This window comes from Scyliorhinus torazame, chromosome 10, assembly GCF_047496885.1.
Source record: "Scyliorhinus torazame isolate Kashiwa2021f chromosome 10, sScyTor2.1, whole genome shotgun sequence".
Taxonomy (NCBI): domain Eukaryota; kingdom Metazoa; phylum Chordata; class Chondrichthyes; order Carcharhiniformes; family Scyliorhinidae; genus Scyliorhinus; species Scyliorhinus torazame.
In genome coordinates, this window is record NC_092716.1 from 62,014,672 (window position 1) to 62,037,487 (window position 22,816).

Consider the following 22,816-nt stretch of genomic DNA (forward strand, 5'->3'; position numbering starts at 1 on the left):
GGGCTCGAGGAAGTGGAGGGGGGTACTTAGAGGAGGAGAAGAGCATCGGCGTCATTATACGCGGATGATTTGTTGTTGTATGTCGCGGACCCAGTGGAGGGGATGCCTGAGATAATGCAGACACTCAGGGAGTTTGGAGAATTTTCAGGATATAAATTGAATATGGGGAAGAGTGAACTGTTTGTGATGCACCCCGGGGAACAGGGCAGGGGAATAGACGATTTACCGTTGAGGAGGGTAACAAGGGATTTCTGGTATTTGGGGATCCAGGTGGCCAGGAACTGGGGAACCTTGCATAAGCTTAACTTGGCACGACTGGTAGAGCAGATGGAAGAGGACTTTAGGAGGTGGGACATGGCGCCCCTGTCATTGGCGGGCAGGGTGCAGGCGGTTAAAATGGTGGTCCTTCCGAGGTTTCTTTTTGTGTTCCAGTGCCTCCCTGTACTGATTACAAAGGCCTTTTATAAGAAGGTGGACAAGAGTATTATGAGCTTTGTGTGGGCTGGAAAGACCCCAAGAGTAAAGAGGGGGTTCCTGCAGCGCAGTAGGGACAGAGGGGGACTGGCACTGCCGAGTCTAAGTGATTATTATTGGGCCGCCAACGTATCAATGATATGTAAGTGGATGAGGGAAGGGGAAGGAGCGGCGTGGAAAAGACTGGAGATGGCGTCCTGTAGGGGAACTAGTCTAAAAGCACTGGCGACGGCACCGTTACCGTTCTCCACGAAAAATTACACCACACACCCAGTGGTGGTGGCAACTCTGAAAATTTGGGAGCAGTGGAGACGACATAAGGGAGTGACGGGTGCCTCAGTGTGGTCCCTGATAAGGAACAACCATAGGTTCGTCCCGGGAAGGATAGATGGGGGATTTAAATCTTGGCAGCGAGCAGGAATTGCGAAATTGAAGGACTTGTTCTTAGACGGGACGTTCGCGAGATGGGAGCACTGACAGAAAAATATGTGTTGCCACCTGGGAATGCATTTCGCTATATGCAAGTGAGGGCATTTGTGAGGCAACAGGTGAGGGAATTTCCGCAGCTCCCGGCGCAAGAGATCCAGGACAGAGTGATTTCGGGGGCATGGGTGGGTGATGGTAGGGTGTCAGATATATATAGGGAAATGAGAGACGAGGGGGAGACGATGGTAGAGGAGCTGAAGGGAAAATGGGAGGAGGAGCTGGGGGAAGAGATTGAGGAGGGGTTGTGGGCAGATGCCCTAAGTAGGGTAAACTCTTCGTCCTCGTGTGCCAGGCTCAGCCTGATACAATTCAAGGTTCTACACAGGGCGCATATGACTGGAGCAAGGCTGAGTAGATTTTTTGGAGTGGAGGATAGGTGTGGGAGATGCGCGGGAAGCCCGGCGAACCACACCCACATGTTTTGGTCCTGTCCGATATTGCATGGGTTCTGGGTGGGTGTGGCAAAAGTGATTTCAAAGGTGGTGGGGGTCCAGGTCGAACCAGGCTGGGGATTGGCTATATTTGGGGTTGCAGATGAGCCGGGAGTGCAGGAGGCAAGAGAGGCCGATGTTTTGGCCGTTGCGTCCCTAGTAGCCCGGCAAAGGATTCTACTTATGTAGAAAGAAGCTAAGCCCCCGGGTGTGGAGGCCTGGATCAATGACATGGCAGGGTTCATAAAATTGGAGCGGATAAAGTACGCACTAAGAGGTTCAGCTCAAGGGTTCACCAGGCGGTGGCAACCGTTCCTCGACTATCTCGCAGAGCGATAAGGGAAAATAGGAAAGGTAGCAGCAGCAACCCAGGGGGGAGGGGGAGGGGGGGGGCTCATTTGGGTCCTCAGGGGTTTTATGTGTGTGTTTATATATTAGTTATTTATATTCGATGTTACGAAGTTACTATTTTAGTTACTATTTCTGTTGTTTCTTATTTTGTTGTTGGCAGGTGCCGTTAGTTAGCATATTATTTATTTTTAAAAATGATCAATGTATATATTATTACAAAGTTGTAAAATGGGAAATTTTTGTTTGATCGAAAAACTTTAATAAAATATATATATATTTTTTTAAATGATTGTACATTAAAACGTTGCACTTGATAGATGTGAAGCTTCCCTCACGTTATTCTGCACTGGGGTCCGGCCTGCACCCCCCTCCCTCATGTTGCGCTCCCCTGACCCCAACTCCCAGGACACCCAGCTACTAGATTTGGCACCCACCCCTACCAAGGCACAACACGTGTCGATGATGGGTGTGAGCATGCTGTCAGCAGATAGACAGGAGTCTGACTATGGCATAGATTGAGGAGCACCAGAGCTCAGATCGTAGCCAATTATCATCACTCTCCTGCCTTGTATATTGACCCGCTGACAGTGCCGACACAGGCCCATCATCCTGGAGTGATGTCACACAGACCCTGGGGGGGTGGAACAAGGTTATGGGGCGGGGGGAACAGCGCAACATGTAATAGGTGGGGGAATGTTGGGGTCTAAGGGAGCGGGCAGTGTGAGGCAGACCGAGTCTTGTGGGAGGAAACCGAGCACCCGGAGGTAACCCACGCAGACACAGGGAGAATGTGCAGAACCGCACAGACAGTGACCCAAGCACTGTTGTTTCACAACGCCAAGGTCCCTGGTTCAATTCCCGGCTTGGGTCACTGTCTGTGTGGAGTTTGCACGTTCTCCCCGTGCCTTTGTGGGTTTCCTTCAGGTGTTCCGGTTTCCTCCCACAAGTCCCAAAAGATCTGCTTGTTAGGTGAATTGGACAATCTGAAAGAAAAATTACAGCACAGGAACAGGCCCTTCGGCTCTCCAGGCCTGTGCCGATCCAGATCCTCTATCTAAAACTGTTGCCTATTTTCTAAGGATCTGTATCCGTCTGCTTCCTGCCCATTCATGTATCTGTCTAGATACATCTTAAATGACGCTATCGTGCCCGCCTCTACCACCACCGCCGGCAATGCGTTCCAGGCACCCACCACCCTCTGTGTAAAGAACTTTCCACGCATATCTCTCTTAAATTTTTCCACTCTCACCTTGAACCCGTGACCCCTAGTAATTGAGTCCCGCACTCTGGGGAAAAAGCTTCTTGCTGTCCACTATATTTCTCATGATTTTGTAGACCCCAATGAGGTCCCCTCTCAATCTCCATCTTTCTAATTAAAATAATCCTAATCTACTCAACCTCTCTTCATAGCTAACGCCCTCCATACCAGGCAACATCCTGGTGAACATCCTCTGCACCTTCTCCAAAGCAACCACATCCTTTTGGTAATGTGGCGACCAGAACTGTACGCAGTATTCCAAATGTGGCCGAACCAAAGTCCTATACAACTGTAACATGACCTGCCAACTCTTGTACTCAATACCCCTTCCGATGAAGGAAAGCATGCCGTATGCCTTCTTGACCACTCTTTCGACCTGCGCAGCCACCTTCAGGGTACAATGGATCTGAACACCCAGATCTCTCTGTACATCAATTTTCCCCAGGGATTTTTCATTTACCGTAAAGTTCGCTCTTGAATTGGATCTCCCAAAATGCATCACCTCCCATTTGCCAGGATTGAACTCCATCTGCCATTTCTCTGCCCAACTCTCCAATCTATCTATATTCTGCTGTTCTCTGACAGTCCCCTTCACTATCTGCTACTCCACCAATCTTAGTATCATCTGCAAACTTGCTAATCAGATCACCTATACCTTCCTCCAGATCATTTATGTATATCACAAACAACAGTGGTCCCAGCACGGATCCCTGTGGAACACTACACTGGTCACAGTTCTCCATTTTGAGAAACTCCCTTCCACTACTACTCTCTGTCTCCTGTTGCTCAGCCAGTTCTTTATCCATCTAGCTAGTACACCCTGGACCCCATGAGACTTCACTTTCTCCATCAGCCTACCATGGGGAACCTTATCAAATGCCTTACTGAAGTCCATGTATATGACATCCACAGCCCTTCCCTCATCAATCAACTTTGTCACTTCCTCAAAGAACTCTATTAAGTTGGTAAGACATGACCTTCCCTGCTCAAAACCATGTTGCCTATCACTGATAAGCCCATTTTCTTCCAAATGGGAATAGATCCTATCCCTCAGTATCTTCTCCAGCAGCTTCCCTACCACTGACGTCAGGCTCACCAGTCTATAATTACCTGGATTATCCCTGCTACCCTTCTTAAACAAGGAAATAACATTAACAATTCTCCAGTCCTCCGGTATCTCACCCGTGTTCAAGGATGCTGCAAAGATATCTGTTAAGGCCCCAGCTATTTCCTCTCTCACTTCCCTCAGTAACCTGGGATAGATCCCATCCGGACCTGGTGACTTGTCCACCTTAATGCCTTTTAGAATACCCAACACACCTTCCTTCCTTATGCCGACTTGACCTAGAGTAATCAAACATCTATCCCGAATCTCAACATCCATCATGTCCCTCTCCTCGGTGAATACCGATGCAAAGTACTCGTTAAGAATATCACCCATTTTCTCTGACTCCACGCATAACTTTCCTCCTTTGTCCTTGAGTGGGCCAACCCTTTCTCTAGTTATCCTCTTGCTCCTTATATATGAATAAAAGGCTTTGGGATTTTCCATAACCCTGTTTGCTGAAGATATTTCATGACCCCTTTTAGCCCTCTTGATTCCTCGTTTCAGATTGGTCCTACATTCCCGATAGTCTTCCAAAGCTTTGTCTGTCTTCAGTCGCCTAGACCTTATGTATGCTTCCTTTTTCCTCTTAGCTAGTCTCACAATTTCACCTGTCATCCACGGTTCCCTAACCTTGCCATTCCTATCCCTCATTTTCACAGGGACATGTCTGTCCTGCACTCTAATCAACCTCTCTTTAAAAGCCTCCTACATATCAAATGTGGATTTACCCTTAAACAGCTGCTCCCAATCCACATTCCCCAGCTCTTGCCGAATTTTGGTATAGTTGGCCTTCCCCCAATTTAGCACTCTTCCTTTAGGACCACTCTCGTCTTTGTCCATGAGTATTCTAAAACTTACGGAATTGTGATCACTATTCAAGAAGTAATCCCCGAATGAAACTTCAACCACCTGGCCGGTCTCATTCCCCAACACCAGGTCCAGTATGGCCCCTTCCCGAGTTGGACTATTTACATACTGCTCTAGAAAATCCTCCTGGATGCTCCTTATAAATTCTGCTCCATCTAGACCTCTGACACTAACAGTCAATGTTGGGAAAATTAATATCTCCTATCACCACCACCACTGTTGCTCCTCCATCTTTCCATAGTCTGTTTACATATTTGAATTCTCTATCTCATGCTCGCTGTTGTGAGGTCTGTAGTACAGCCCCAACATTGTTACCACACCCTTCCTATTTCTGAGCTCTGCCCATATCGCCTCACTGCTTGAGTCCTCCATCGTGCCCTCCTTCAGCACAGCTGTGATATCCTCTCTGACCAGTAATGCAACTCCTCCGCCCCTTTTACCTCCCTCTCTATCCCTCCTGAAGCATCAATATCCTGGGATATTTAGTTGCCAATCATGCCCTTCCCTCAACCAAGTCTCAGTAACAGCAATAACATCATACTCCCAGGTACTAATCCAAGCCCTAAGTTCATTTGCCTTACCTACTACACTTCTTGCATTGAACCAAATGCACCTCAGACCACCAGTCCTTTTGCGTTTATCATCTGCTCCCTGCCTACTCTTCCCCTTAGTCACGCTGACTTCATGATCTAGTTCTTACAGGCTTTAGTTACTACCTCCTTACTGTCCACTAACCACCTCATTTGGTTCCCATCCCCCTGCCATATTAGTTTAACCCTCCCCAACAGCGTTAGCAAAAGCACCCCCAAGAACATTGGTTCCAATCCGGCCCAGGTGTAGACCGTCCAATTTGTAGTAGTCCCACCTCCCCCAGAACTGGTCCCAATGTCCCAAAAATATGAACCCCTCCCTCCTGCACGGTCTCTCAAGCCACGCATTCATCCTGCCTATTTCATTTCTACTCTGACTACCACGTGGCACTGGTAGCAATCCTGAGATTACTACCTCTGAGGTCCGACTTTTTAACTTGGCTCCTAACTCCCTAAATTCTGCTTGTAGGACCTCATCCCGTTTTTTACCTATATCATTGGTGCTTATATGCACCATGACAACTGGCTGTTCACCCTCCCCCTTTAGAATGTTCTGCAGCCGATCTGAGACATCCCTGACCCGTGCACCTGGGAGGCAACATATCATTCTGTGGTCGTTTTCGATCACAGAACAGCCTATCTACTCGCCTTACAATTAAATCCCCTATGACTATAGCCCTTCCACTCTTTTTCCCGCCCTTCTGAACAGGAGAGCCAGCCATGGTGCCCTGAACCTGGCTACGGCTGCCTTCCCCTGGTGAGCTATCTCTCCCAACAGTATCCAAAACGGTATACCTGTTTTGGAGGGAGATGACCGCAGGGAACACCTGCACTGCCTTCTTGTTTTTTCTCTGCCTTTTGGTCACCCATTCCCTTTCTCCCTCAGCAATCCTAATCTTTGGTGTGACCAATTCGCTAAACGTGCTATCCACGACCTCCTCAGCATCGTGGATGCTCCAACGTGAGTCCATCCGCAGCTCCAGAGCTGTCATGTGGTCTAACAGGAGCTGCAGCTGGACACACTTCCCGCACATGAAGGAGCCAGGGATATCCGCCACGTCCCTAAGCTCCCACATTGAGCAAGAGGAGCATAACACAGGTCTGAGATCTCCTGCCATTTTTAATCTTAAGCTTAACTTAGTCCAACTATAATATCACATAATAGATACATGAAAAAGGAAAAAAAAAGAAAAATAGTTACCAATCACACGATAAAGAAAAAAATAGAAATAGAAAAACCTTATCAACACACCTCGGGAAAAGAAAAACTACTTACCAGTCACCAGCCAATCACTTACTTGCTGGCTATGACGTCACGGTTCAACTTCTTTTTACTTCTACCTGCCCCCGAGTCTCCCTCTTGATCTTTACTCGGCTGGGATCCTTACAGTGATTGTTTTTGTTTGGTTAGAGGAGGAGGTAGGGAGGGAAACACTGAAGAAGTGTTTGAGGTTTAACTGTCACTTGACAACAGCTCCTCCACAAACTACCTTCTGGATACAGTGACTGCAATGCACTGATGCAAATTTTCCCCGCAACAGCCGATCAGCGGCTCCGCTCTGCTGCCTTCTGCGGGATGCTTGCCTTTACTTGAACATGGAGGGTGTGTTGCTCAGGTACACCTTCTGGATACAGTGACTGCAATGCACTGATGCAAATATTCCCCGCAACAGCAAATCAGCGGCTCCGCTCTGCTGCCCTCTGCTTCCTAGACATCGACTCTAGTTTTTGTCTTTAATTCCACAACTTTTAAACTGAATGCAAATAAAGATAGATTAAAATAGTTGGGGCTTTGAATACTTCTTCTGTTTTTGAAAACTCACTGGCCTTGGTTGAATAGTGAAGCTCTAAGTATAAATATAATAGAATCTTGATGAATTACTTGTGGGTCAAGGATAAGTATAAGGATCATTTCCTAAGGCACTTAAACGTGTGAGGTTGAACAATAGGTTAGATTTGGAAGGAATGTACTTACTGGTCTTTCCTCCTTGGTGTCTTATGATTATAATTTCAAGCATGCTCTCCGTTTATTGATCCCTGCCTGCCTACACATTTCCGGCAGCCTTGAGTGAATTAATTGCTTAATTATTCTCATTACATTCCTTCAAAGTCATTGTTTTCAAACTGCTTTGAATTTTGAGTTAAGCTTTAGATCCACACTAGGCTGTATATTGCCTCCCTGATTTTGTTCTGGGATTTTGATAACTCTTATTCTTAAGCATGTATTTGGGTGAACAGATCCAACATAATAGAATGAATGTAGATGATTTCCTTCCAATTTCTTTCAGTTTTCCTCCCCATTCTACGGAGATTCTCCTGATCCAGATACATATAATTCTACCTTTTGTTTTGCTAACTAGAAGCTGAAAAAGAATGAAAAGCTACCATCTTTATCTTGGTGTTCCATCACCCTTCTTATTCTGAAGCATGCATGCACAAAAATCCTAAAGTGTTTCAGCACTAAAATACATGACTACGTGGTTAAAACCTTCTTTCAGAGGCAAATAGTGTGGCTATCCAGTTTACTTACAATTTGTGTTACAGTCTGCGCATTCTTTTATGAGAGTAATCAGTTTTAATCTTTTGAAAGAGTATACCAAAGGCAAGGATAGTACAAAGTTCAAATTATATTTCCAGAGTTGACCATAGGATGTTAAGGCACCTGAAAAGAATTCCTGTCCTACCATATGAACTTCCATGTTAAGTAATGGGTGAAGAGACATTGCAATTAGTTGTCTCATTTATGTTAAGTATCCATTAATTGACACTGATATGTAAAGGGACTTCAGGTGGCCTCTGTCAGGTGGTGTGTTGTCAAGAGTTTTGTGCAGAGGCTGTGGAAGTGAAATAAATGGTGTTTGGTGAAAAGGAACAAGAACTTTAGACTCTTCATTTCACAGCAACTAAAACGTCTAACATTCCATTCATAGCTTTTAAACGAAAAAAGGTAGTTAAAACAATTTTTGCCATTGTTTACATCAATGCAAACATAGTACAATTTCATTGTTTCTGGAAATAATTTCTGGAAAAGTAAATTGATTTGCTTTCAAATGGGACCATGAGTTATATTTAAAGAAAAGGAAGAAAGTATGTAATTTACCTGAATTTCCAGACAGCTAGTGATTGTCTCAGATGAGGAGCGAGATTCTCAGGCCTCCCCGCAGCTTGTTTCTTGGTTGCGGGAGGCAGCCCACCATTGGCCGGCTACAGGATCTTGAGGTTCCACCCGCAGTCAAGGGGATTTCTCATTGAATCTACCCGGGCCGCCGGGAAACCTGGCTTTAGGGGTTAGGGTTAGGGCAGGTGTGAGTCGTCGGTGGGACTGGAAGATCCCGCCAGTGTGAACAGCCGGAAGATCTCATCCAATGAATTGCATAATATTTATAAATAAGATGACAGCCTGCATTAAAGAAATAACTAAAATCAACTTCCTTTACTACATAATTTAATTATTAAGTGAGGTTAATAGTACCGAAAGAGATTTGTCTTCGCTGATGATCCTTCGTTTAGACGTACCCGGTGGCTGCCTGCTGGCAGTATTTAAGTATCCTGAAAATGTCGTACTCTTGTTTCAAGCCCCTTTTGTAAAATGCTTGAAAAATTAAATGGCATACGCCATCCAAGTTCCAACTAGTTATCTAGTTCTGCAGTTCCCTAACCAGCTATCCCTTATAGGGGCCGTTGAAGAAATTATGGAGCTTCTGTGGAGGGTACAGAAATTGGAGTGCTGCTGTTTAACATCCCTGATCTAAGCAAAAATAAATTAGATATTGCACAGCAGTGGAGAAGTTAGGATTATTTTCTAATTCTCTTCCCTTCCAACCATGTTGATATTCTGATATGTACAAAACCTTTTCAAATAGTGCCCCGTTATTCTGTGGATTTACTACAATATTACAAAGTTGAGCAAAGAGATGGTATCCTCCTCCTAACATAAGTAATACATTCTGAGCATTCTATGGAGGGCTGAATAGTATTTATCAGCAGGTTGAACTATTGTATCACTGAAAAAATGGTATTATATAGCGTGTTGGTTATTTATATTATTGCATTTAAGCTGACCTGTTTCAGCAGTGTTTCTTCAACATTGCTACAGCACAATTTCTGTATGAAGCATATTAAAATCCTGTGATGCTACACATATACATTTAATGCTGCAGTAAAAGCTGCTGAATAATGTATCGTACATCACACATGTTTTTTTTGCTTTGGACCATTACATTCAGAACCCTACTGTGACAATCCACTGATAGTATAAGAAAATATATTGCACCAAACAACAAGTTATGCATCATACTAAATAGCATTGACAATAAACCCCTTTGGGTAGTTGTTAGATTAATGGGCTTCAGCTGTAGAATGTTGCATTGCTCGCTCAACAAAACTAGATTGATTGTAAAGAGTTAGATATTATAAGGAAACATGCTGATAAATATATTTTGTTTCGTTCATTTTTACTAATCTTCCATTTTAAAGTTACTAGTATATTTTCATAATTTGCCTGATATTTGACATTTATCCATTTTTATTGTTTTTCAGGGTCTTTTAGAAAATGATATGGTAGTTCATGTGTCCCTGATTGCTGAAAGCCAGCGGTATGTGATGCATAGCCCATTAGACAGGCTATTAAAAGCTTCTATCTCATCTACAGTATTTATTTGTTCTTTAGCCAAGAGATTATACAGCTGACGCTCTGAGAATATTAATTCAGTTATAACTTGTGTCTTAGGCATTGTTAACTTGCATGAAAAATTCAGATATTGCATTTTACAACACTTTTACCAGCATACGTTATATTAATAAAAGCTAAGCATTCTGTGGTTATAGCCTGCAAGTGTTTCTCAACACGTATGGAATACAGACCCAGACCCCCCAGCAAGTAGAACCCATACAAATATGGCCTCAACAGGAGCTTGTAAAGGTAAACAACATATAATAATAGCTTTTAATAGAAGATTGCATTCAGAAAGCCTGTAGCTATTGAAGAACTGCTACAGTGAAGATATTCAGTTGTGTATGGAGATGTGGTTATCTAGCTGTGCAACTGAGATTCCACTTCTAGCATGACCTACAAAATCATGATAAATGGCGGTCGTCCTCTGATTCAACAACAGCAGTACTGAACATTGCCATCAAATCACTACTATTTTAATTTTTCTAAAAGTTAATTTAAACAAATGCTGTGTATTTGTTATAATTTCCAAACGTTTGGCCGAATATACTTTCAAAAATATATAAATTATGGGTTAAATTGGTGTGAATTATTGTTAAATCTATTTGTGCTGAATGCCACTGAGATAATCTGCATGAAAAATGTAATTACAACAACGTAAAACTACGTGACAGGCTTAAAAAGCAAGTCTTACCTAAAAGCTGCGTTGAATAAAAGTATGCTTTCAATCAGCTGAAGATATTTTTCATAATATCCAATTCTAATGTAATTGAAATATTTCTGCCCCAACAAACGTCTTTGTTGGTGTTATTCTGTCAAGTGAGCATAACCTTCAAAAGTTGGAGTTCAGAGATTTGTCAGAAGGCAGAAGCTATTGAGGTTTGGTTAGTTGAACATTTGCAATTGAGATTGATAGATTTTTGTTGGATAAGTAGATTAAAGAATGGATAGATAGACAGTCTTAGCATCTCAAGGTATATTCGCATTATTTTTTCTCTTTAAACTTGAAGGATTCTGGAGCCTAAATTCCTTAGCACCCTAAACTGGATGTAGGCTTCTCATGGCAGCAGCGACATTGCACCTGAACAGAGAGGTCTGAGGATCAGAACAAATTCAGCCTCGGGCCTCATAAGAGCAAGTCAGAATAGCAGCAATACCCTGATACACCTTGTCTGTTGTGGTTGCAGGGCAAAAAGGCAGAAATTGGTTTTCTCGTTTCATATGGGGTAATTAACTTAGCTCCATGTGATTTAATTTTTAGATTTAATTTAATAGACTTTTAAACACCAGGCATAAACCATGGCTTTGCAAAGAAGACTATGGGCCAGAATTTGCTGAAAAATAAGGCAGACGAATGATGCTTGGCAATATTAATGTTCAAGTTAGCCAGAAACCTGTGATGAGCAAGAGATGTCATGAATTGAAAATCAGCACATATTTCTGGGCAATTTGCATCGTTCCAGTGGTAAATTTGCAAAAATTGTATCTCACGCTTAACATTTCTGTCAATTTCATGAAGTTACTGAATTTCACATTAATTATCCATTAAACTCATCACAGAAAATGAAGTACAGGTTGAGCATCCCTTATCCGAAATTCCAAAAATTGAAAAATTCCAAAATCCGCTCCTGTTTGAGTGCGTGGCACCTGCGCAGTTCCCAAAGCATGCCACACATGCGCAGTTCCCAACGTTCGGCATATACACAGTTCCCAATGTGCACCGCACATGCGCAGTTCCCAATGTTCCAGATATGCGCAGTTCCCAATGCATGCCGCACCTGCACAGTATATTCCGAAAAATTCCGAAACCCGATACACACTCTGCCCCGAGCATTTCTGATAATGGATTTTCATCCTGAACAGTAATTAATGGTGCAACAAAATATGATAATTATTAATGATTGCCATTTATTCTCACTGGTCCAGAAAATGAACAATTAAAATAGTGGGTCTCATTCTTCAAGGTAGTGAATAGCTGTTGGAGATTTTTTTTATGTTCAAATTTTTATTTTTATTTTCTGTTTCTTCCTCTCTCTTAATCTAATCTTTCTTTCTCTCTCTCTCACTATGTACCTGACTGGCATTGAATTCACCTTCCTCCTCAGTCCTTTCTCTGTTTATTTTTTAATCCATTAATCTCATTGGGAAAGGAAATACACTACTGTTCTCATTGCTCACCAAGGTCCCAGATGGCCTGTTGTCCTCGCTGCACTGTCTTCGGTTCAAAGTTCCAGCAATTTTAAAGTGACAAAATGTTTTTAGCAGAGGTTTTCGGAAGATGTCTAAATAACTGGGCATGCGACAAGATTGCCTACTGAAGCAAATACTGGCCCCAATCACTTATTAAACACACAAAAAAAATTAAAATTAAACTACATCTTTGGCTCATACACAACTTGAACAATAATTCAAAGAAAACATTGACACCCCTCTTTTTAACAACTATGCTCTATTGTAGTTTAACCCCTTTAATGAAACTTATTGTGTACTCATGATTGGCTCAAGTTTGTCACGGTGTTCTGAGCATTTTGATGGACACAGTTTTGTGGTGTAGCACATGATTTTCTCTCGTGATTGGGCCAGCTGACCCAGAAGAAGTGAACAAGGAATGAGATCGAAAGCATTGCAGTAGACAGCCCTTCCAACAAACGATATGGGGCTGGAATCTCCGTAGTCTGACGCTGAAATCGTGTTCGGCGGTCGGGCGGCGAATGGACTCCGACGCCGAAATCGGGACTGGCACTGGTTTGATGCTGGTCCGACATGCTCCGCCTCCTCCAAACTGCCGTCATCGTGATATGCGGCAAGTGCCGTTTCAATGCCGTTGGCGCGTCATCAGCCGGCCCATCGCGATGCTCCGCCCCCAATGGGCCAAGTTTCCGACGGCGCGGGACACGTGTGGTGTGGGAACCCAGCATGCCGGCAGAAAACTTGTGTCCAGCACCGCCACACTCGGCCAGGATCCATGCCACTGGCTGGGGGGGGGGCTTCTGCTATGGTTGAGGGTCTGGTGGGGGGTGGCCAGGGGGTGGGCTGTGCTCATGGTTGGGGTCACGTGCAGTCGGCGCCATGTTGTACGGAGCGACCGGTGCAGGCCATCAGCCGTGTGCATGCGCGGCCCAGGACTGGCCGTTGTTGGCATGGGCGGCAGGAGATTCAGTCAGCATTGGTGCTAGCCCCTCAGCGGTGCCGAAATCGGTGAGGGTTTCGTGCTGATTTTTCGGTCATAATAGACCACGCATGCTCCGCTGGCGCCGGCACTTAGACACTGAAACGGAGAATTCAGCCCCAGGTTTTTATTGGCTCTTTTATCTTTGAACCCCATCTCTGGATTTATACAATGGGCCAAATGGCTCCTGGCCCCCATGCTGTGTAACCATTCTATGATTGTTTATTTGTTTATTGTCACGTGTACCGAGGTACAATGAAAAGTATTTTCATGCGAGCAGCTCAAACAGATCAATAAGTACATGAAAAGAAAATAAGAAGAAAATACACAATAGGGCAACACAAGGTACACAATGTAAATACATAGCCACTGGCATCGGGTGAAGCATACAGGAGTGTAGTATTAACCAGGTGAGTCCATAAGAGGGTCGTTTAGGAGTCCGGTAACAGTGGGGAAGAAGCTGTTTTTGAATCTGTTCATGCGTGTTCTCAGATTTTTGTATCTCCTGCCCGATGGAAGAAGTTGGAAGAGTGAGTCAGCCGGGTGGGAGGGGTCTTTGATTATGCTACCAGCTTTCCCCAGGCAGCGGGAGGTGTAGATGGAGTCAATGGATGGGAGGCAGGTTCGCGTGATGGACTGGGCGGTGTTCACGACTCTCTGTAGTTACTTGAAGTCTTGGGCCGAGCAGTTGCCATACCAGGCTGAGATGCAGCCAGATAGGATGATTTCTATGGTGCATCTGTAAACGTTGGTCAGAGTTAATGTGGACATGCCAAATTTCCTTAGTTTCCTGAGGAAGTATAGGTGGCGTTGTGCTTTCCTGGTGGTTGCGTTGACGTGTGTGGACCAGGACTGATCTTTGGTGATGTGCACCCTTAGGAATTTGAAGCTGTTAACGATCTCCACCTCTGCCCCGTTGATGCTGACAGGGGTGTGTACAGTACTTTGCTTCCTGAAGTCAATGACGAGTTCTTTAGTTTTGCTGGCAATGAGGGATAGATTGCTGTCGTTGCACCACTCCACTAGGTTCTCTATCTCCCTCCTGTATTCTGACTCGTCTTTATTCGAGATCCGGCCCACTATGTTCGTGTCGTCAGCAAACTTGTAGATGGAGTTGGAATCAAATTTAGCCACACAATCGTCTGTGTACAGGGGGCATAGTAGGGGGCTAAGTACGCAGCCTTGCGGGGCCCCGGTATTGAGGACTATTGTGGAGGAGGTGTTGTTGTTTATTCTCACTGATTGTGGTCTGTGGGTCAGAAATTTGAGGATCGAGTTGAGAGAGAGGAGCCAAGTTCTAGGTTTTGGAGCTTTGATATGAGCTTGGCTGGAATTATGGTGTTGTAGCTTTATGCATATGGTGACTAACCTTCACTGAAGGAGTAAATTAAAATGGGAGTATAAGGAGATAGGAATGTAACAGATAAAGAAAAAAAGTGAGGCAGGGTAGTAACAATTAGAGAAGCAAATAAGAACTAAGGAATTGAATAAAAGCGAGACCGAGGGCGTGATCTAACGGCCGCGTCATGCCGGGCGTGTATCCGAGCGAGTCGGTAAGATTGCGAGAGAGTTCGAAGTCAGGAACCACGACGGCCGCTGATTGGTTTCCAATCTAACCGACCCACTCCCGTTGGCAAGATCAGGATCCCTTCACGGCATGACGAGAAACCAATAATCAATAATTAAGGTCAATCTCCATCCCATTGACGGAAAAGATCACATCTAATGACCTCCTGTGATCTAACCTGCTCCTAAGTGAGCGGTCACGCGGGCACCCTTCAGCACATCTATTGAAAAACGGGATGTTAGCTCAGTGGCTGCTGTGGCGATCGGAGAAGGTGAGTAGCCATCATGGAAAACGGGCAATCAGTCGAGGGGCACCGGGGCTGCTGCGCCAGCGTTTGGGGTTGTGTGGGAGTCGCGGGACGGGACCAGTCGGGGTGGGGCTGGCCGCCATCAGTGGGGGTCGCTCCTAGATTGGGGGGTGAGGGGCTCAGCACCTGCGGTTCGTCATGCCAAACCCCCAGATAATGTATGTCCATACCAGGGCCAACTTCGGCTTCTGTCAATCCCAATGAACATCTCTAACTGATTTTCGGTCTCACATCCTATCCAATTCCTTACAAATATCACGGTGTGGATGGTATTGTGGATCCCACAGCAATTGCTCTCGCGGTGGCAGCCAGACTCCGGAGAAGGTGGCAGCAGCGTCGACAGAGGATCGAGGCAGCAGCCCATGCGTTGCCCGCCCCACACACTGAGGACCCAGCCGCCCAACAGGGCAGGGAGGGCCTCAGAGGGGGAGGCCAGCGATGACCCAAAGTGTACAAGTGTTGTTGGTCATTCAAAGAGATGTCAAGCAGCATGATCATTATGTCTGGCATGAACAACACATGTGACAGGTCATATGGGTGGGGCCGGGAGATACGCACTTTTGTGGCACAGGCCAAGCTCAGTCTCAGTGACCGATCGGTCCTCGGCCACTCCTGAAACCTCAAGGGCCCGTTGATCGTAGGCGGTGAGGATTCTGATGTCTGGCACCCTACCGCCTGTCTTTACCCTTTTCCATCTGTTGTGGTCCAACTTCTGCGGGGACACAGAGAGTGCATCGTGAGCCACACTCTTCGAGCACTGCAGGGCGGGGAGGGGTGTTATAGTGGGGGTCTGGCATGGGCACCGTCCCTGAGCATGGGTGGGATACGCAGGTGGATGCCAGGGTGTGCTGGGGCACAGGTATTCTGGTTGGGGGCACAATGGTACTGTGCGAAGCTCAGGGCTGTCGAGGGGGAGCAGGCGGTGGTTGAGCTTCTTACGGCACTGGATGGCGGTCCTCCTGGTTACACTCCCCGCTGCACCTCAGGAATTCCCACCTGAGACTGGGACATCTCCACAGCGCTTCGGCAAGGAGTACCTGCATCAGGGACATCTTCCCCTTTAATCCCCCTCAAGGGAAGAGGGTATCCCGTCTGGACTGCATCACATCCAACAGTTGGGCCAAGTCAGCATCTCCAAATCATGGAGCGGACCTGTGCGGCGACATGGCTGTGTGCTTTCTGGGGATTGTTCTGCAGGATCGCTTTAAGAGCTGCTCCCGCTCGATAGCACGGAGCTGCCCAGCATGGTTCAGGTGAATCAGCTGGTCGGACAGTCATTTCCAGCGTGAAGCCCGTGGGGCATCATTAAGTGCCCAAATTAACCTTAGATAATGGTGACGGCCTCGCCAGCTCTCCCTTCGGAAAACACCCGGCAGTTCCCACTCACTAGCAGACTTAGAAACCTTTCCATTAGATCATGCCCAGAATATGCGAGCACGAGAGAGACAAATGGGAGTGAGAAGGACTCCGAGGTGCTTGAGAAATTAGTATCCAGATTTCTAAATTCAAACAAAGCCATATCAGATGTTATATCAATGGACACAATTTCCACATTTGTATGTTCTGTATTTGAAAATGAAAATCGCTTATTGTCACCAGTAGGCTTCAAATAAAGTTACTGTGAAAAGCCCCTAGTCGCCACATTCCGGCGCCTGTTCGGGGAGGCTGGTACGGGAATTGAACCGTGCTGCTGGCCTGCCTTGGTCTGCTTTCAAAGCCAGCGATTTAGTCCTGTGCTAAACAGCCCCTGCTTATTATTTCCCTGAGTATATATATTATTCTATGGTATCTATTCCTTTTACGTCCAATTGATTTTTCTGCTTCTTCGGCCTGAATTTCTAATGGAAGCAGACACTAAACGAGTCCTCAGTCGTGATCGGCCAGGACCGCAATTTCACAATGGCTGGCCAATTAACGGCCATCCAATATGAAATGCGCTCAGTGAAAGACTAAACACTGCCAGGAAAGGTGGAAAGTGGGACGGTCCCAAGAAAAGGGAGGCTGCGGGCTTGTGTTTCTATTGTTGTCCCTCAGGGGGACAGCCACTGCAGAGCCATCTCCGGGACCTGCTGATTCGTTTAAAAATAAATATCGCTGTCAAAACTATGCCATGGCGAGGCTGCATAATCAAAAACAGACCTCAAGACCCTGACACATTGCTTAATATTATTTCAGCAGTGACATTTCATCCTAACTGGTTCGAGGTTGCAGCTAAAATGTAAAAGCAGACGGTCCAAGCACAATTGTGTTCAATTGGCTCTTTAATCAGCTAAATTGCCTGCTTGATTGTCGGCGGGTGTGCTTTCAAATCTCGTGCACTCCCAGCAACCAAAATATTGTGTGAGCAAGTAATGGTGTTGGGTCACACGCCCGACGCCTTCCCGCACGATTTCATGAGCTGCCGGGTCTTGCGTTCCCACCCGAACTATGTAAAGTTCTGGCCTTTATCTTTAAAAGGTTGGCTATATTTGGAATTCATATCTAACCAACAATTTCTCTGCTAGAAACCAACACTATTATAAACCTCCAAGATGATATAAAATTAGTCTGATGAATAATTTGATTCAGTAAATCTGCTTTGTACAGGCTAATGTAGATATTGTGGCATACGTTATCACACTTTGACATAATTTTAAAGCCATAATTTTACTGGAGACTGCATAATCACAGCAGCTAAATATCAAATTATTTGCTCTTTTTGATAATTGCAATTCAATTTTATGTATCAGAGAGTTTCACTCAGACAACAAATTTTGCCATGTTAAAATGTGCTAAATATGTGACATATTTATTGTCAGAGGCTCTTATTATCACAGTAGTGCAATGTCAACCTAGATGACATAAAAGGATGTGATAAACTATGTCAAATTTTAAAGAAACAACTTTGAGATCATAAAGACCAAGTATAATAACGCAGCACTATGGAATGTTTGGAGTGGCGCAAGACTTGATAAATATTTATTCTAGCATTATACCAATAGAATACATTTCTGTTGCATAAGTGCGTGTGTATGAGACAGAGTACAACCAATTGTGTTCACCTTGATTCTCACTGAGAACTTAATAACTAGGGGCACAATCTAATGGCCGGGTCGTGTCTGACTCGGGACGCGACACGGCCGGTAAATCTTACAAACTGGATCCTGCCCACAATAGGCGGGAGCGAAATTTGCATATTTACGTATGCAGTTAGGCACACTTAAATAATATGTCTCCACCAGCCAGGTGCCGTTTAGCACTGGTCTCCACAAGCTGGGGGGCAGGCGATCGGGGCAGCCGGGATGGTCTGCCTCTGGGCAGAGTGGCAACTTGGCACTGCTGATGCTGATGCTCCAGGGCACCTTGGAAGTGCCCAGGTGGCAATGCCAGGATGGCAGTGCTAAGGTGGCATTTTGCCTGCGCCAGGGATCAGGCCCGAACTGAAAACCGTTTGTAGTAAAAATGTTTATTTTTTTGCACTTCAGAATTATTTCTAGAGAGATGTTAATTTTCATAAATACTGTACTTGCAGGCCTATCTCCACCTGGGTGTAAATAAAAAGCTTAAATTGTCTGGAAGACCAAACAGACCCATTGGATGTATTGGAACATCAAAGGTAAGTGTTTCAACATTATCGGGGAAATTATAGAAATTGGGTGTTGCATAAACATCTCCATTTTAATAATGTAAGGGATATATTCCAAAATAATAATGTATTAATGCTGTATGTAGTAGTTAATCTCTGTGGCACTGCAGATCAAACATGATAAATCTCGGTTATAGATCAAGGGATAATTGGTCCAAGAAACAATAAGATCATAGATTTGAACAACATTTTTTGTCTTATATTTCAAAACATTCACAACAGTAGGGGTGAAAGATAACTTGGCACGAATGCATTCTATTTTGATTTCACTCTTTTAATATTAAGTAAAAATAACAATAGTGATTACATTGCTCGAAGCAACTACGTAAGTATGGTTGAAATTGTAGAGTCTGCATCTTGATAATACATTCTTATCTTGAACTGAGGGCGGGATTCACCGGCTGTGTCCACCTTGCGACCGGAGAATCCCGCCCAAGGTCAATGGACCTCTCCATTTTCCTCCTCTCCCCATGGCGTTCTTGCAGCGTGCGGGGCGGAAGATTCCAGCCCTATGTTTGTTACACAATATCAATCATGACATGGAGCCAGAACGCCCGAGAAATAGTAATCACAGCTGGATTATCAATTCATTACTTTTTTCCTACCTTTATTCTGGAGCTGAATCTTTCTCGCCCAGCCTTTTGACTTGGGCCAGGTGCAGGGGCTTTCAGAGGTCTTCAGTGCAGGGCAGCAGAGTAAGAGGAAAGGAAGCCACGTCCCCTCTTTGCAATACTAGCTGCCTTAATGCAGGTAATTTTAAAGATCCCAGCCACTTTAAGAAACCAGAGAGAAGGTAAGTGTGCAAGGTAAATGGGGGAGATGGTTGGGTAGTCAGCTGGAGGGGGTGTCGGGTGGTCAGTGTGGTAGGGGGAGGGGGATGTAGGGGAGATCGGGTTTTGGGTTGTCAGTGGGTGGGTCGGGTGGTCATTGGTGGGGGGGTGTTCAGGTGGTTACTGGGGGTCGCTGAAGTGGGGTGACGTGGTTAGTGAGAGGGTGGTCATGTGGGGAAAGGTAGAACGAATCAAGGGGATCGGATGGTCAGTGATGGGGAAGAATGGGTTGAAGTATGATGGGTCCGGGGGTTGAGTGGTCAGTGGAGCGTTGGGGGGTGTAGGGGTAGTTGGGGGATGGGGTAGTCAGGGGGTGTCAGGAGTGTAGTTGGGGGTGGGGAGATAGTTGGGGGCTGGATGAGGTGGGGTATAGTCAGGGACTCGAGTGTAGAGGAGAGTGGTGAGGTTAATCGGGGATTCAGGAGAGTAGTTGATGCAGTGGGTGGTTAGTCAGGGTGTCAGGAGAGTAGTCAGGGGAATAAAGGTAGTCGGTGGGTCGGATGGGTAGTTGCTGGGGTGGAGGGGAGCTGCAGGGATTGGGAGGGTAGTTTGGGATGGGGGGGCTGTATTCAGCTGCATGGTGGGTGTAGCCAGTGGAGTCAGAACTATAAATTATCCAGGACTTGAATGGTTTTAATTGGAGATCGGAAGGTATAGACCATGGTGGTCAATGCTGGCTGCAATATATGTAAGTGTATATTTATACCCAGGTGAATAGTGAAGAGCATTAAATCATATGAACATCATTAATGAAGACAATATTTATAATCGATCTGCATGTTAAAACCTTTTTTTCCATGTAATCAAATTTTGTTTTCAAATATGAGTTATTTTTAAATTCCCTTTTTTTCAGCTTTACAGAATTCTGGGGAAGACAGTTGTGTGCTATCCCATTGTGTTTGATTTGAGTGACTTTTACATGGCTCAAGATGTCTTGCTGCTGATTGATGACATAAAGGTATTGTCTAAGGAATCATAGAGTCTCAGTTTGTCTTAGCCTGAATAAAGTTGAAAGTGAATAGAAAATAAATCTTGTTAGAAAAAACACCACAAACACTAATTAATTATTTGACATTGCAACAGCTGATAGGAATAAGTTAATGTGCACATATCTAATCCTGAATGTGTTGATTTAACTGCTTTACTTCCAGGAATAGGATAAGCAAATAAATAATTTTATAATTTAATTTAAGATTAAGTTATTATTTTCACAGACTTTAAATTGTTTATAAATTGTAAGAACACCTGCAACAAAAATAAATAAAATCACCAAAGTAATTCCAATTGAATTTGTGTAAAGTCAGCTGTGGTTTAGCTCCAGACTTGGATGAAAGCAGGAAATTGATACCACCAAGAAAGTCACATTTTAATAATAATTTGCATTGCTCCACCCCATATTGTGAACCAGTACTCACTGTAAACTTTCACAGATTTTCCCCAGTCAGAATTGTATGATATTGAATTGTATGGGCCAGAAAGATTCCAAAATTCCGGTTTCATTGAGTCACATTATTTCAACCAAGTGCTATAGATGGAATGAGTTTCCATAAGCTAGAAAGAAGACAGGTGACAATGGTTCCTGTTCCTCATTATTGTTCATTAATTCCTGCTGGAGAGTATGCATATGTGAATGTACGCCTGCAAACCAGGTCCAAGCCATTCCATCCTCTGCCGTTGAACTATAGTATGCAGACGATGCTTGCATCTTTCTGCATGCACTCAGGGGCCAAGTTCCAAGCCATCATCAATATCTTCACCGAGACATAGAAGAGCATGGACATTCCCACCGCACATGTGGCAAGATCTGATATACTCTGTGAATGGCTAGTTTCCAGGATTCTCACATATCCAAGAGCTTTGAAAAATATTGTTGGTGGCATTTCTAACACAAAAAATAGCTAGTAAAGTTTCATAATTTTTACATAAATTTGTTTTTTATGCTTCTTATCTCGACTCGGGATAAGGTACTCAGTCCAGTTGAAGAGGTATCCAAAGCACTCTTTATTTTTCAAGAATTCACCGAATATATTTGCACAAAATTAAATCGAAAAACGTAGATCAAAATAATACATAAAGTTTTGAAAGTACAGCGAAAAGTCTTCTAAGTTTTGAGATAGGGGAGAGTAGAAGAAAATACCTCAAAATAAACGTAGTTCCAGAAAAGGCTACAAAATAAAAGTTATTTCAACAAAGGCTTTAAAATTAAAATAATTTTCATGGATGCTTCAAGAATCTCAGAAGGCTAAAATTCGTCTAATAATCAGTATTACGGATCACAAATTTAAGGAAATTCTTATCTATGGTTTAGCCCTTATTTATTTTCATTGGTCCTAATTCTCAGCTGAGGACCCCCCCCCCCCCCCCCCCCCCCTGATTTGTTCAGGAAAGTGTCAGTCACTTACCAGGTGATTGATTAATTAGACATTATTCAATTACTCCAAATTAATTATCCTTTCCCTGTTACAGCACTGTACTCATACATTCTGTCCCACGCTCAAACTCTGCGTCATGTCTAGTCTCAGCTTATACCATTGTTACTAGATTGTTGCAAATTCTATTGAATGTATCCTGGTATCTCTTCTTTGAACATATTTTTATGGTACATCTTTGAAACATTGTCAGAATCTTTAGACAGTCATGGTCAGGATTCAATAGTTTACTCATTTTTTATAAATCGATTATACTTCTGTAGACTCTGTTTTTTTTTTTAAGTTGACAATGATTCAGTTGATTTCCTTAACTGACTCCCAAAATAATTGTTATCTACAATATGGCATTTCTAACACAAAAACTGGCTAGTAAAGTTACATAATTTTTGAATAAATTTGTTTCTTATGCTTTATGTTACTGTCAGAAGTACTTGGCTTGGGGGAGAAGTCACGATGCTGGTTGAGAGAATATTCAAAAAATAGTCTGAGCAATCTGATGGATTCATTTTTTTAAAATGGTAGCTGTGTTTATTGCCCATAACCTTTTGAGCTTCACAATTTGTATTGGCTGGGTGTTCCACACCTATCTAATTGTATTTTATGAAAATAAAATTTGACTCATCAGATAAAACAGAACTTGTGTTTAAAAGAT

The 22,816-nt window shown here is 44.1% G+C and overlaps 1 protein-coding gene across 3 annotated transcripts in view; it reads left to right on the forward strand.

Annotated features, from left to right (window-relative positions):
* Nucleotides 1-22,816, forward strand: part of phkb (phosphorylase kinase, beta) — a 447,849-nt gene that overhangs the window by 305,563 nt on the left and 119,470 nt on the right. For all 3 annotated transcript variants that reach the window (XM_072518193.1, XM_072518192.1, XM_072518194.1), the window contains 4 exons: nt 10,105-10,160; nt 10,393-10,486; nt 18,792-18,875; nt 20,589-20,693. In XM_072518193.1, the coding sequence (XP_072374294.1) occupies nt 10,105-10,160; nt 10,393-10,486; nt 18,792-18,875; nt 20,589-20,693 (339 nt within the window). The remainder of the gene's footprint in view (nt 1-10,104; nt 10,161-10,392; nt 10,487-18,791; nt 18,876-20,588; nt 20,694-22,816) is intronic.